At 51.1% G+C, this 15,243-nt stretch overlaps 1 protein-coding gene across 1 annotated transcript; it reads left to right on the top strand.

Annotated features, from left to right (window-relative positions):
• Positions 1–5,225: 5,225 nt before the first annotated feature.
• Positions 5,226–12,069, top strand: ICMT (isoprenylcysteine carboxyl methyltransferase). The gene is made up of 5 exons (XM_063104844.1): positions 5,226–5,461; positions 6,019–6,107; positions 7,022–7,191; positions 7,986–8,203; positions 10,349–12,069. The coding sequence occupies exons 1-5, from the start codon at positions 5,267–5,269 to the stop codon at positions 10,529–10,531; spliced, it is 855 nt and encodes a 284-aa protein (XP_062960914.1). The 5' UTR covers positions 5,226–5,266; the 3' UTR covers positions 10,532–12,069.
• Positions 12,070–15,243: the final 3,174 nt, after the last annotated feature.

The following is a 15,243-nucleotide window of genomic DNA, read 5'->3' as shown; positions in this document are numbered from 1 at the left end:
CAGCAGGCCGGGGGTGGGGGGTAGGGAGAGCTCCGTGCGACCCTCTCCGGGCTTGGAGCGGTGGCGGCGGGTACAAAGGCGCCGCGGGGCGGGCGGGCGGCGCGGCCGGGCACAAAGGGGGCAGCGGAGTGTTAAGGGCATTGTGCCGGCCCCACAAGGCGGGGTCCACGCCCGCCCCCTCGGGGCCGAACTCCGGGCGCCCCGCCGCGCGCGGGCCTCCAGCTGCCGCGCATCTGCACGGAGGCCGGGCGCGCGCCTCGCCGGGCGGGTCCGCCTCCCCCTGCGGTCTCCAGTCCCGCGGGCAGCGGGGCAATTTGTCCTCTAATGACAAGCCCTGCCCATAAAGCGCTGCCGGCGCCTTTCGGCCCGGGTGCATTAGCAAACCAATGGCTCTCGGCGCAGCTCTCGCGGCCCCGCAGCTGGGCGCCCGGCCCACCCCCTTCCAGGGTTCGGGCCGCCATAAAGGGGCCCCCGAGACGCCCCCGCCCGCACCCCGGCACCCCGCGCTACGCCGGCCACCACCCAGCCCGTGGCCGGGGATCCCGGCCGCTCACGTGTGTGGCTTAGTGTTTCTTAAGTAGTGGAAAATTGACCGAAAAATGCGCTAATTCGCAATGTTCTGCTTTGACTGCGGGAGGCGAGGCCCGGCGCGGCAGCCCGGGCGGGGTCCCCAGCCGTCTAGCTCAGTCGGGGCCCACTTGACCCGCCTCCGCCTCCCTTGCCCCCTCCCCGGTGGCCCGTCCTTGAGCAGGGGTCGCCCCATCTGGGCCGATCCCCCCTATTTTCTCGGCCTTCCCCCCGACCACGTGGTTCCCCCACCACAAACAGCCCCCCCGGCCGGTTCCTCGCCTAAAGCCTTCGGAGGGTCCCCGTAGGATCAAGGACTGAAGGGATCCGGCTGAGATTTCCATTCTCCCTTCTTCCCAGAGCTCTGGGACAGCTTCTTCCCGCTATCCCCACTTTACCCCTAATTCGGGCTCCTTCCTCTGGGCAGCCGCTTCCCCCACTAAGTTACAGTCAAATCTTTGCACAGGACAAGGTCATTGGAAAAGATAGCTCATAAGTCTCCACTGAGACCCTTCCTGGAACCCGGGCTGAGGACCCATGTTCCATCCCACCTCCCCACCTGCAAACCACTGTGCAAACTTTGCATCTGGGCATCCTATTCCCACCTTCAGGCAGGCCAGGCTAGGAAGGGGCCCACAGAGATGGGGAGGAGTTTTGCTGGGACGGGGGGCGGGGTGCGGCAGCAGGTTCACTGCGTCCTCTCTGAGAAAAAGCAGTACAGCGTGGACCAACTTAGAAGCGGGGCTTACGCAAGCCGCGATGTAGGCCGCTGACTACCTTTCCATCTTTAGCATCTGGGGTCCCCAAGGTGGCCTGGAAAGGAGCACAGATCCAGGAGGAGCGCTGGGGAGACCCAGGCCTCCTCCCCTGCTCATTCAAGGAAGAAAACATCCTTCTATACCTCCTGAGGCCTCTCAGGACCTTCAGGGCTGCTCAGGGGCCCCTCCTTTCTCACGGTGGGGAATTTAAGGCAAAAAGCAGCCGGCATCTTTGGCCTCTCCCCTCAGTTTGGTTTTCCTGATTTTGGCAAAGAAAGAACATTGTATCAGGTCTGGAAATGAGGTGGAGAGAGAGTTTGCGGGCCCCAGGGAGATATCCCACTACCCATCGCGGGTGACAGTCCTGTACAGCCCCTGACACCCTTTTCTTCCTGCACTCTGGGCATTTCAACCAATGCTCACAGGTGAACACTGCGCAGCCTACTGAGGGTGCCACTGGAGGGAGAAAGGTGTCGTCTCCCCCATGTCTCCCGCAGACGCATTTCAAAGTGGATGAAGTGATTGCTCCATGTAATTAACTATTGGGACACAGCAAAAGCCCTGAAATGACTCAGTCAATTGTCTCCAGATGGGGTTGGAGAGGCTGCGATTGTTTAACTCTTTTAGGCTGTGTTGGTACTCCGAATAGCCCAGCAGCCAAGGGCCCTTCAGAGGACAAAGGTTGGGACTCCAGTGAGTGCATCAACGCTGACCGGGCTAGCCCAGTTCGGGGAGAGTGAATTCAGAAAGACTCCCACTGTCCCAACCTTTTGTGTTTCGCCCTAGCTGGCTCTAAGCTTTATTTACCCGGCCCCTTTGTGCACTTATGACTTATGCATTTGGCTAATATGCTCATAACTTACGTGTTATTTACCCATTTCCAGACCAGAAAGAGGGGCTTTCATTTCCCCAGCCTGAAATGGCCAGAGGAGGGGAAAGAAAACTTTTGGAAGACCAGGGGAGAGCTGTACCCACACTGGACAAGCCCCTCCCCGCTGCCCTCCTGGCCACCACATGGACACTGGACAGGGCAGAGGCCTCTGAATGATTAGAAGCTGTAGGAGACGGTCTCTCCAAAAATGACTGACATGGGAGCCATCAGCGAGGAAGAGGGAGAGGTGGATTCCTGGACTTTTCCCTACTTGGTTTCAAGCTTAGACAACACTTAGGACAGGACTCTTCACTCTGGGAAGCTAGTGTGTGGGTTGAGGTGCTTGGTTATACACAGGTGAGAGGCAAGAAGGCCTGGCCCCATCTCTGCACCAGCCCGCTGCTTGCCCTGGTCCATCCTCCCCCTCTTTCTACATTCTCTCTTGCTCAATAAAGCAATCCCATTTAAGAAAAAAAAAAGAAAAAAAAAAAATCCTAATTTCATCTCAGCCTGCAGTTTAACTTGGAAATATCAAGGTGGATCTTAGGGCTCTCTAAAACCAGAGGGATCCCCACGTGGGCTCAGGAAGGAAAGCCACCTCAGCCTGTGGGCACATGGCAGGATAGGGGAGGGAGGTCGGGGGGAGGTTGCAGAGGGACCTTCCTGCATGAGAAAGGGCTCCCTTTGTGCTTGCCTCCAAGCTCCTAGAACAAAACACATTCAAATGCTTATTTACAAGAAAAGGCTAGCAGGGCATCCCAGGGCCGAGTAGTTTTCCTTTTTTTCTCATATTTTTGTAGGTTTGTCATCCCCCAAGTCTGGAGAGCTGGGTGCATAATGGGTTTGTTTGATCGGATTGCTTTCCTCTCTAGCAGGAAAACAGGTCTCTGTGTAGGGGTCCTGTGTATGTTTCTGTCTGAATCTCTGTGTGCGTGTTTCCCTGTGTGTGACTTTGCTTTTCTGGGTATATGCCTGGGTGTGCATAGATTTGCTTCCTGGCCTTTCTCCATTGCTTCTCTGTGATTCTCGGGCCCTGACAGATTCAGCAACTTCAGTGACTTCTAAAAATTCTTTCCTAGAGTCTGGCCCTCCTTGGGAGAGGACTGCCCCCGCTTTCTTTCTCCCTTCTCCACGATGAGGCTGGTGAAGATATAGGACCTAAGGGGAGGTGATGGGCAGAAGAGAGTGTCACTTAGTTCTCCAGTCTGGGTTACATATTACTCTATGCCTCCCAAATGGCCACAGTCCCTGGGGATAAATCAGGGCTTAAGACAGTGTGGAGAGCAAATGCGCACCCCGTGCAGAAGTGCTTTTTAGCCCCAGGACCAAGCTCACTCCCAGGAGGGAAGGTGCGACGAGCGCCCTCTAGTGGCCCTGAGGTGTTCTGGCGCAGAGGGGGGCGGGGGTCCTAGGTCTGGGGGAGATCACGAGAAACTCGGGGCAAGGGCGGGGGCTCCAGTTCTCAGCCCCCAGTAACAGTAACACCCGCGCTGCCTTCCCACCCGGCACTGCAACTGAGCCACTTTGGTTTTCAAAACTTTGAATCTCTGTTCAGTTATCATCAACCAAGTTTAGCAAATGTCTCCCGAGCATCATTTAAACATGGTTACTGGGCTTTATAGAATGAGTATCAATATGACAGAGGAATCAGGATCCCCATGTTAGGAGAAACTGAGGCTCATAGAATTGATTTGCCCAAAGTCACAAAGCCAGGGTGCAGAGTTTTGGGGTCTGGTATTCCAGGGCTCTGCCAGGACCTGTGGGGACAGCAGAGGGGGGAGAGGTCAGAGCTCACAGCCCGCTTAGCCCCAGTGCTCTCGGGCCTCCCCGAGGGCCTGTCCCCCATCCCGCCTCAGGCCTGCTCCCTCCGGCCTCTGTGCCTTTCCGACGCGGTGTCCTCTCTCCCTCCTCGCTCTCATTTCCAGCTGCAAGCGGGCTGCCATCCCTGAGGGCCCAAGCCTAGCTCCCCCGTCCTTTCCCTGCCGCCCCGCCGCCCCAGCACCTGCCCCTGGGGTCCCTCTCGGCTCCCCATCCTTACTTTGCTCCTGCCTCACTCCAACCCCGGCAGAGTTCATTCTAGTCATTTCCTTACTTGTCTTTCTCCTCCAGCACTGCTCTCTGAGCTCTTTACAAAAGTCGAGAACCGTGTCTGATCATAAAACTATTAATACGTTCATTGTAGGCGGTATGGAAAATACCAAAATCTGAAGGCAATAAAAATCGCCCAGAGTTCTCCTACCTGAAGATGACGGCTGTGAGATCATTTTGGCTAATATCTCAATCATTTTCTCAGGCTCACACATGCGCTTTTTTTCTCCAAGTGAAGTCAAGTTCTGTGCTCTGCTTTCTAAAAAACGTAATGTAAGGGGCCGGCCCGTGGCTCACTCGGGAGAGTGTGGTGCTGGTGACACCAAGTCAAGGGTTAAGATCCCCTGACGGGTCATCTTTAAAAAAAAATAAATAAATGAAAAATAAAAAACGGAATATATATCCTGAGCATTCCCAACCCCCCAACATTCTTCCAGCCCAGGCGTTTAAACGGGCGGTGGTCTCGTTGCGTGGATTCCAAGGGTTGTTTTGGGGGACTGCTCCCCTGGGCACAGAGCGGGCGCGCGGGGACCCCACGGCGTGATGGGCGGGTGGTCCCCGCGCACGGTCGGAGCCCGCAGACCCCCCTGCGCGCCGGAGGGTGTCTGGTTTGGGCGGACGCCGACGAGCGGGCCGCGGGCGGGGCCGTTTCAACTTTCAGATCGTTTCTTGGGATAGGAACCTTCTTGAGTTTGGGGCCAATTCCCAGCAGACCCGGGCGTCCGAGCCGTTCAGCCTGGGTCAGGCGGCCCCCGGGGTCCGGCGGGGCGGGAAGGGGCGGGGCCGGGAGGGCGGGGCGCTCCCGCCAAATTCAGGCCCCGCGCCTCGCAGGGCGGCGTTCTCGCGAGAGCTCGAGGCGGCCCGGAGCTCCGGGCAGCTGCCCTTCCCGGGCCGGCGTCAGAGGCGAAGTGCGCAGGCGCGGCCGGCGGGTTGTCCCGGGCTACAGCCGGCGCCGCCGTCCGCTGATCCGCCGCCCTGCGCCATGGCGGGCTGCGCGGCGCGGGCTCCGCCGGGCTCCGAGGCGCGCCTCAGCCTCGCTACCTTCCTGCTGGGCGCCTCGGTGCTGGCGCTGCCGCTGCTCACGCGTGCCGGCCTGCAGGGCCGCACCGGGCTGGCGCTCTACGTGGCCGGGCTGAACGCGCTGCTGCTGCTGCTCTACCGGCCGCCGCGCTACCAGGTGCGGGCCGGGCCGGGCTGGGCCGGGTGGAGCGGGGGATCAGCTGCGGGAGGTGCCGCTCGGCAGCTGCGCCTGGGGACGGGAGGCAGCCGGCCCGCCGGCCCCTTTACCTAATTCCAGGTGTGGAGACCTGCCTGCTGCAAGTCTGAGGCCCCGCAGAGTCCCGGGGGCCCTGACCGCACTCGCCGCACGGACTTGGGACGATCCGGGCCATCAATTAGGTTTAAGCAGTTTTCCCACAGCCCTGAATAATAGCAATAATAATAATAATAACGCAGCTAAAATTTATGTGGCAGTTACTCCTAAGTGCTCCAAACCTCACTGCTGTCCTAAAAGGTGAAGAGGGGGGAAACCCGAGGTCCAGAGAAATAACTTGCCCAGGGCCACACGGGCCCAGAAGGGGATGTGGGATTTCAACCCAGGCAGTCCTACGTCACCCTCTTAACCTCCCAGCGGATCGGCTCTGTGTGCTTGGTAGGGGCCTGCTCATACCAGGAAGCCTGGGTTTGTGCTCTGAAAGCGGCCGGGTGACTGAGCTTCTTCTGGGTCCGTTTCAGATAGCCATCCGAGCTTGTTTCCTTGGCTTTGTGTTTGGCTGTGGCGTGCTGCTAAGTTTTAGCCAGTCTTCTTGGAACCACTTTGGCTGGTAAGAAGTACTCTGGGAATAATGGTTTTGTGGTGAGGGTGGACAGGTCAGAGGGTGAGTAGTGGCGTTTCCTCATCCCTGTGTCTCATGTCTGACGGCTGAAGGCTCTTTAGGGTTCTGCGGAAGTGAAGTCTCCTAGCTCTCACCTAGATTCCCGCATTTCAGACCTTGCAGATTCAGGCACATTGGATGATTCTGTTGCATTCAGGAACAGGTCTCCCTGGCACCCTCTCCAAAGGTGCCCTCACGCACAGCTGAATCCGGAGCATTCAGTAATGTGACAAGTCCTTCTCGGACAGGGGTACAGGTTCTCCTTGGTGATGGGAAGGGCCAAGACTCTGGCTTGTCTTCATAGACCTTTTCTGTCTCTAATTTCTGTTAGGTCACATTTAGTGCATCCCCCACAGCTGTGTAGGGTTTTTCCCTACACTGTGATTTCAGTCCTTTGAGCCTTCTATTCTCTGACCTGGATATGAACCAGTAGCTTCAAGGTAAAAAGCTTTGTCTCCTGTTATCCGTGCTCTGAGCCATCTAATCCTTCTTTGCTGGAATTATTTCAGTTTTGTTGAATTTGGTATCTAATGTACATCACTAGTTTATGTTGATATTTCCCTCTGTCTTGGTTTATTGTGTGTAGTGATATTTTAAAATGACTGAAGGGCCCATAATGCCTCCCTCTCACCTTTGGGGATTTTTTGGCCAATGACATTCAGGAACATAGTCCCTTAAAAACCTCACTTTCTGAAAACCTGAAGGAGTAAATGCTACATATGGGTGACTGATGTCCACTGTCAGGAAGGTGACAATAGGACCTCATCATAGAATTGGGGGCAGACTCAAATCTGTATTTTTACGTAAGGCTAACTTGGTTCCCTTGCCCCAATTTACCTCTCTTTCTTTTTGTTTTTAAATAGGTACATGTGCTCCCTGTCATTGTTCCACTATTCTGAATACTTAGTGACAGCAGTCAATAATCCCAAAAGTCTGTCCTTGGATTCCTTTCTCCTGAACCACAGTCTGGAGTATACAGTAGCTGCTCTTTCTTCTTGGTTAGAGTTCACGCTTGAAAATATCTTTTGGCCAGGTTAGTGTGCCCAACTTTCCCCTCTGGAGGGGAGAAGGGTGGCTTCCATGGGGGTCAAGGACAGTGACATTGGTTCACCTTTCAGGTCCAATCTTCCCCGAGTGATTTTCCCCAGACCTTTATCCTCATTAAGCTATTTATAAAGGATAAGCTCCGCTCACAAAGTCTGCTTCTGGATTTTAAATTGAGGATGCATTGACCTTTTGCTTTAAACACCGCATAACATTGTGCACTGTGTAATGTGTAGTCCCAGCCTCTGAAAGTGATAATAGTAATTTCACAGTCAGATGAGTTTTGGATCTATTCGTTTTCTGTGACTTGAGAAATTTCATGTGAAGATTTTATTGGCAAAAACCTCTGCATCTGGAACGTACTCTGAAGTTGAACTTCCCACAGCTGATGAAAAAAATGCACGTGGCTTCCAGGATTCAGGCTGGAGACCCTGGACCCCTCTCTGCTTTTCTTAGCTGAACTTGTCCCCAAATGAAGGAAAGGAGTGCATGGCAGGGGACAGGAACCAGAGAGCCTATGAATGCTAGGAGGGAGGACTTCTGCATCGTGATGCTCTAATGGGCTTGTTGGCACTTTAAAGTGAACAGATGAACAGCACGACTTAGGAGAATGTGTTTTCTTATCATTAAATTTTAATGTGGTGACAAATGTAGATTGTCCAAGCATGTTTTCTAATGTTTCTATCCTTGGGGAAATAGATTTATTTTAATCTGTGAAGGGGGGAGCTCAGCAGCCCAGTGTCGTCTTCCCCCCCATCTGTCACCGATGTCTCTCTCCTGCAGAACTAAAGCAGATCACCTGGCTCAGTGCGATGGGGCTGCTGATGGTGGTCTTTGGAGAATGTCTGAGGAAGGCAGCCATGTTTACAGCTGGCTCCAACTTCAACCACGTGGTGCAGAATGAAAAATCAGATACCCACACTCTTGTGACAAGTGGAGTGTACGCTTGGTTCCGGCACCCTTCTTATGTTGGGTGGTTTTACTGGAGTATTGGAACCCAGGTATAGTATCAGATGTGACACTGGTTTCCTTTAATTATTTTTTTTTTACATTTTTAATATTGAGATATAGTTCACCTACCATAAAACTCACCATCTTAAAGTATACAATATTCAGTAGTTTTTAGTGTATTCATGAAATTGTTGGTATCCTTTTGATAGGGACATGTGCTCTCTGGCTTGTTTCACGTGATAACTAGATAAAAGTCAAGAGAGCTAATTTAGTCCTTGTGTTTTTGACTAGGTACCTAAAGTTCGGACATTCTAAACTCTTGGTGATTCTTGGTGCTGTTACCCACATGCGGTTCCCTTCTCTGCCTCTTTAATTTAGATCTGGGGCTGAGGACAGAGATGGGGCTTAGGAGAGGGAGCACTGTCTGCCACTCATGTGGCAGCTTAGCTCATTTTCATCAGAAATGGGTATTAATGAGGCCAAGGTCATGTGTTAGGTTAATGTGAGCTATGGAGGTTTGTTCTGTCGCAGGCTGCAGACCAAACTTTCATTTCTTGACAGCTGCCTCTTGATTCTGTACTCCTGCTTCTAGAAAGACTTGGCCAGAGAATGTAAATAGAGCTTGGAAAATTCATCATGTCTTTGGGAAAATCCAATCAGAGCCCCCTGGGCATCCCAGCAGCAATGCATGGTCCATGAGGACTCTGTAGTGACCCCCAGTGGTATAGTAGGTAGATTACTACATAGAATTTCTGAAACATGCAAAACTCCGGCATTGACAATCACATTCCCTGGGAACAAACTGATTATATTTGAATAATGTAATTTGGCATAAATGCTTGATTACTATATACCTAAGTGCTCTAAAGAGTGTTTTATACCTTTTTGACCATAGATACTTTTTTTCATGTTGTGCTCCCATGCATGTGTGTATAAACGGAACACGTCTTTCCTGGAGCAATACTCACCCTTACTGTGTACGAAACACTCTAATTTCTGTCTTATTATTTGTAATGCTGTTCATGATGCACTGAATTGATTTCATGGCTCAGCAATGAGCTGCGGCCTGCAATTGGGAAACCCTGGCAAGGGGATGCCCAGAAAGCTGCATGGCCCTGCCTGGCAGGTAGCACAGGCTCTGGAGTCACCAGCTGGGCCAGGCCTGACTCTGGCATTTACTGCTCAGCCTCTCTTTCCTCACATGTGAAGGTGGGGATGATGGTGCTACTTCCAAGGCTTGCTGTGAGGGTCGAATGGCTTAATAGTTATAAACGGCTTAGCATGGCACTGGGACACAGTAGGCACTCGATAAACAGTGGAGAGAGGTAGTAAGAAGTCATGGCATGTGCCCAGTTCTCCAGGTGGAAGGACCTATTTGGGGAAGACACATGTCTGTAGGGGACTAGCACACAGAGCCAGCAGTGGGCAGGGGTGGGTTAGTGGGTTTCCCGAGGAGCACAGGAAGCTGGGAATTCCCAGGAGCTGGGGGATGCCTGTGGCCCTGAAGGACTTTTTGGCCGAGAATCAGTGGGAAGGACACTCGTAAAAGTGGAAGAACCCCATGAGCAAAGGAAGTAAGAGTTAGAGTGGACGTAGCCTGGGGGAGGGCAGCAGGCTGAGAGAGAGTGGGCGAGGTGCTGCCTTCCCAGGCCGCAGTGCCGGGCTGAGAGGTGGAGTTTAGGCATCGGAGCTTTCTGAGCAGGGTGAGCTGCTGGAAGAGGTGTTTTTGGAAGCTCAGTTTGGTGGCCGTGTGTCCGGTACTGAGGAGAAGGCTGTGGGGGCAAGAGGCAGGGGACCAGGGCAGCCGAGTGGTGGGAATGAGTGTGTCCGGGCGTGGGAGCCCTGGATAGGAAGGCCGTGTGCACGGGAATGAGACCTCATGTTGGGGAATTCATACTTGTAGGGTGGGAGGGGCATTGCCATCACCCCGATGTGAGAGGTTTATCTTACCTTGTAATGTTTAGATCTATCTCACTCAAGAGGAACAACAGAAAAGCATATGGACAAAGCTACAGCGATGAGCGTGTAGTTCTAATGGGAACGTAATGGTGCGATCTCAGTAATGTTACTTTCAGACAGTCTCTTGGGCCCTTGGCACAGAAATCCACTGGGTATTAGGGAAAAACAGATGCTGGCCAGGGTGTGGGGCGTCGGACCACTGTGACCCTGATCATCTTGGTGTGTCCCTCTGTCAGGTGATGCTGTGCAACCCCATCTGCGGCGTCGGCTATGCCCTGACGGTGTGGCGGTTCTTCCGCGATCGAACAGAAGAAGAGGAAATCTCATTAATTCACTTTTTTGGAGAAGAGTACCTGGAGTATAAGAAGAGGGTGCCCACAGGCCTGCCTTTCATAAAGGGAGTCAAGGTGGAGCTATGACGGGAGGTGGGCCAGGCGGGACAGAACTCCTTCTGGTCGGCCACTCTGCAGGATGAATTTTCTTAATCATTTTATATGTCACTAATCACTCTTCTGGAATGTCACTCAAGACCGAATGGTCAGAAGGCCTTAGGACCACAGGACCTGCCAGAGCAATCAATTCTTGTACTGAATCAAGGTAGGACGCAACTGAAAGATGAACAAAGCAGATCACAGCAATATTCAACAGCCCCTCGAGCAGGCCACGTCCCCCGCCACGAGGCCACGGGTGCGGGTTCTAACCGGGACTCCTTGGGAGAGGGGGCTCTGCCGCCAGTAATGCTTCTGCTGCAGAAAGGGGCAGTGGGCATCGCTGCTTATCAGCATTAAAAGTACATTTAAAACCATCCATTTAACCGAAAAACACAAACAGCACAGCTTTAACCTCTTTATTACTGTCCTTGAATGCATGAACATCTATATAATTTTAAAAATACTTATATGACACTTTGGCTCTTCATATATTTAATTGTACTTACATAGCTTTTTTATAAATAGCAGTATAAATTCAAAGGTGATTCACTTGGTGTTTCTAGCTCTAAGTTTTATTCAGCAGCAAGTAAGCAGAGATACCTCTAGATTATTTGGCTGAGTGTGGCTTTGTGTGACCAAGATACCCCAGGCCAGGGGGCCATGGACCCTGTGGACTTCCTGGGGGTCTTGGCCCCTGCTCCCCTCCTGTTACTGGCGACAGATGGGTGAAAGATGTGTCATTTTTCCTTTATCCAAGAAGTGCTTCCTGCATGCCTGCCCTGTACGAGGCGGTGTGAGAGGTTCAGAAACACTGCTGTCCGTTCACTTGGGATTTTATTCTCATTTTACCATAGCTCGTATTTTTGTGTTTCATTATAAATCTATGGTAATAGATTGTTTTCTATGTTCCGTTCTCAAAATTATATCATCCCTAATGCTGCTTCCAACAGTCTTTTCCAAAGGCGTTTGAGCATATTCAACTACAAATTCAAGCAAATAACTCTCAAAAATAGTCTTAAATGGAGCAAATAATCCCACCCAAGATTCAATCAGTGTTTTTTTTTTTTTTGCGAGTTTGGGGAGAGTAGTTGGCTTTAGGAGTCATGCATAGAAGCTTTAAGAGGTAAGACCCTTGGTTAGTTCTGGACCAGACAGGAACTTGGCCTCAGAGTGAGATCCCCATTTTCTGCAGTTTTGTGGTGGCACCTCGAAGCATGAATGTGGCTGGAGTGCTGCTCTGCCACAACGCCACACGGCTCGCGAGGAGCCACTAAACCTTTCCGTGCCTAGACGTCCCCATCGGAAGCATGGGGTCATTACCACCTACCTCACAGGGGTGTTGTGAGGACTTAGAAGGACAATGTCAAATGTTTTTAGTGCTTAGATGAGAGGGGTGACAAATGAAATCCATACTGTGTAAGGGTTAACACAAGAGGGCAGACATTTATTTGGTGAACTGTGCCAGATACCTAAAATGTATGTTCAAAAGAGCATTTACCAACTCAGAAATATTACTTATTTCTGGATTTCATGGCTTAATTAATTTTTTTCTTTGTTATATATACCAAAGAGGTTTATGGGTTCATTGATTACTGGTGTGACTCTTGCTGGTTTGAGACTCAGACTCAGCCATCAGCTCTCACAGCAGTCTTGCAGTGGGACCTTGGCGGAGGCTGGGGCTGGAGCCGGAGCCGACAACAGCAGGTCTCCCTCGCATGAACGATCCCCGGTGGGACATCAGCATGCATTCACTGTGCTTAGGAACTTGGTGGAATCAGTGCTAAACTTGTTCTCCAGGCCATGCTTTGCGAGGCAGACTCCTTGTACCAGGGTTGTAGACTAGGATGGGGTGTGGTTGGGTTTTTGGCAGCTGTGCCTGGCTCTTTGAGGGAAAGTTATTTCTCACTGCATCGAAGCAGGATTGGATGCAGTGTCTGTGCCCCTTGGGGGCCATGAAGTTATCTTTTTCGTGGATGGAGAGCAGCTTGTGACAGGCCTGGCTTTGTGGATGGCATGACTGAAGGTGGTGGCATTCGATGGCATCGTCCATCTGCCAGGAGCCAGAGTACCCACCTCACGCCAGGCCCACATGGTAAGGTGCCGCCTCACACCGCAGGGGCTTCACAGTGTACTCTGCTCTGCTTTAAAGAATAATTCCAGAGGTGGGGGTAATATGAGGACATTCCCACCCTTGTCACAGTCCCAGGGCAGAAGTCACAATTATTAGGGATAAAAGATGAACTACTTAAGGGCAGGATTTTGCAATGATTGACTTGCATCTAGTACCTTGATCTTGGTGTTATTTTTAACTTTATAAATTTAGCAGTGACAGGCCCACAGCAGAGAATCAGGTTAATGAAATAAAGGCTTTTCAGTATTCACTGTAAAGGCCACATTGCCAATTTCCTCAAATTAAGAAACTGTCAAGAGATTTCTTTTTCCATTGCAGGTTTCTTACATGGAAAATGGGTATTGCAGTGTAAAATGTACCATTTCCTGAGGATTTGCAGGCTGATCTTAAGAGGGGCAGTTTACAGAGGAGGCGGTGGGTGAGCCTGCTTGCAGGGCAGAAGGCTAAGGGAGCAGACCTGACGTTCCCTTCACTGGTGTGAACTTCTTGAGCCTGAAAAGTACATTTTACTAATCTCCGCCATTTATCCACCGATCAGGGGATTGATGTGACAGGGAAAAACACTTCCAAACCAGTAAATTGTATTAGCCCACCAGGCTCGTAAGGTCTCAGCCAGAGCTGTTGGTCGTGTTCCCCTGACTGGGCCCAGTAAGCCACTGTCCCTTCTCTGCACTCTCTTGCTCCCTTTGGTAGTTGTGATCTCCCAGCGGAGCGTGCTTTTATTGTGGTTTGGCAAGGTTAGAAGACCTCAGCCTCTGCTGTGACGTGAGGCGCTTGCTCTGTGTGCCCCTGCTAGAAAAGGCTTGACTGTTGTCACGGGCTGGGAAGACCCCGCCGTCCTGAGTGGAGGCAGCCTGTCCCATCACAAGGAGGGTAACTTAGCCGAGTAATTACTCTTCTTTTTACATACAGAAATGTTTATTGAAATATTTTAAATTGGGTTTTCTTTCACAGATACTGATTATTCTTTCCAATTCTTAAATAAAACTTACTTGATTTCACTATAAATAATAATGTGATTGTGTGGGATGTAGAAACTCTAAGGTCATTCACTCTGGATAAGAAATGTCCAGAACCTGCAGGTGTATTTTGCCTCCTCAGTTTGGTTCTGAATTCCTACCTCTAACCAGTTTGTAATGATGAATTCCTTTTGCCCTGGAAGCTGCTGTGGAAGTCTGCAAAGCTTTGGAATGTGAGCTTCAGTGCTCTGAAATAGCAGGTGCAGGGGCACTGGATTCGATGTGACTTGTGTGTATGTATCTATGTGCAGGCATACCTAGCATGTAGAAGCCTTTTACGGTTTCAGCCACTGAATCAATCTGAATATTTGCTTAAAATATGACTACCCAGGCATCACATTGCCTCCAAAACCTTTTAAATTTTAGGTCATGCATCTTAATTCTTTTAAAAGCATTTACTAAACTCCTCTCAATAAAAAAGGTACTGTGTAGAAATGGAAAACTACTAGGAAAAAACTACTAGAAAAAAGGTGCTGCTTCATCATGCTCTGTTATCAACAGAAGGTGAACAGGAGAGTGACAGTAGTTGGGGAAAGGAATGAGTTTGTCATGGTGACCATCGGGCTGGCCATGTGCTCTTCCTTGACTTCATGAGTTCTGCCCTCGCCACAGGGAGAGAAGCTGGAGTGAAGGTTCTTTGCCCTTTTGTGAGTCACTAATCAGATTACTGGGTGGAACTTTCCAGTAGCACCAGATTAACAGTGGCGCTGTGATTCCAGAGAAACTGGATTCCTTTGAGGTGGGGCAGGTGCTGCGCATTGGGGGAGTCTTGTTACCTAAAACTCAGACCACAGATCACGCTCTATCCTAGCACAGGGCCCAGCACACACACTCTCAGTGTGTTGATGCAGAACGAGTGAGGTATTTTAGGCTGGATGCTCATGCGTTGAACGTTTTCCACACGGACCAGGAAGTTGTACCATGCTGCTGTGATAAAGACCAGGACTTCATGCCATGTGAGTACAGGAAAAAGCGAAATTTAGCCCAAGCCAAGGAATCTGAAAGTCTGACATGTCAGAGAGTTTCTGGGTTTTACTGTTGGTAAATTTACTATTTTAAATTACCTTCTAAAGAAGTAACCTTAATGGAAACACTTTCTTAAGTGTCCATTCTTGATGTATGTATTGTGATATCTCAACCACTTGGGGCTGGCCTCATTAGCTAAATCAGGAGCCTCTCCATCCCCCCCTTTTCCGTTTGGGGCTGTGATGATCTTTATTTTTCAGTGCAGCCTCTTCCGAGAGGCTGTTTCCTTTAGGCTGTCCTCTATTCTGTGACACTTCTGGATCGCTCCTAGAGGATCAGTTTCATCCTAGCTTGCCTGCCCTGCTCCCCTTGCTTGCTGTGTCCCTGCACTAAAATCCACTCTGGCCAAGGCTTTTGGGACGGAAAGCCTTTCTGGAAGGCCCCAGTAGGTGACCATGTCTTCAGAACCAGAAATGCATCCGTCTCATAAATCTCATTTCTGAGGAAAAGCCATTGCCTGGGTTTTTAGTCACCAAAACATCAGTGCTATTCATGTTATTTCAGTGGCTTACAGGGACAGCAAG

The sequence above is a fragment of the Cynocephalus volans genome, chromosome 8, assembly GCF_027409185.1.
Source record: "Cynocephalus volans isolate mCynVol1 chromosome 8, mCynVol1.pri, whole genome shotgun sequence".
In the NCBI taxonomy this organism is placed as follows: Eukaryota; Metazoa; Chordata; class Mammalia; order Dermoptera; family Cynocephalidae; genus Cynocephalus; species Cynocephalus volans.
Note: the sequence above shows the minus strand (reverse complement) of the source record. Positions and strands in the feature narration are given on the sequence as shown.

Bases quoted from the DNA above. Each gene is read 5' to 3' on its own strand.
- ICMT (XM_063104844.1), top strand. From the start codon at position 5,267: ATGGCGGGCTGCGCGGCGCGGGCTCCGCCGGGCTCCGAGGCGCGCCTC. The intron at 5,462-6,018 runs GTGCGGGCCGGG...GGTCCGTTTCAG, and splicing joins ACCGGCCGCCGCGCTACCAG to ATAGCCATCCGAGCTTGTTT. The intron at 8,204-10,348 runs GTATAGTATCAG...TCCCTCTGTCAG, and splicing joins ACTGGAGTATTGGAACCCAG to GTGATGCTGTGCAACCCCAT.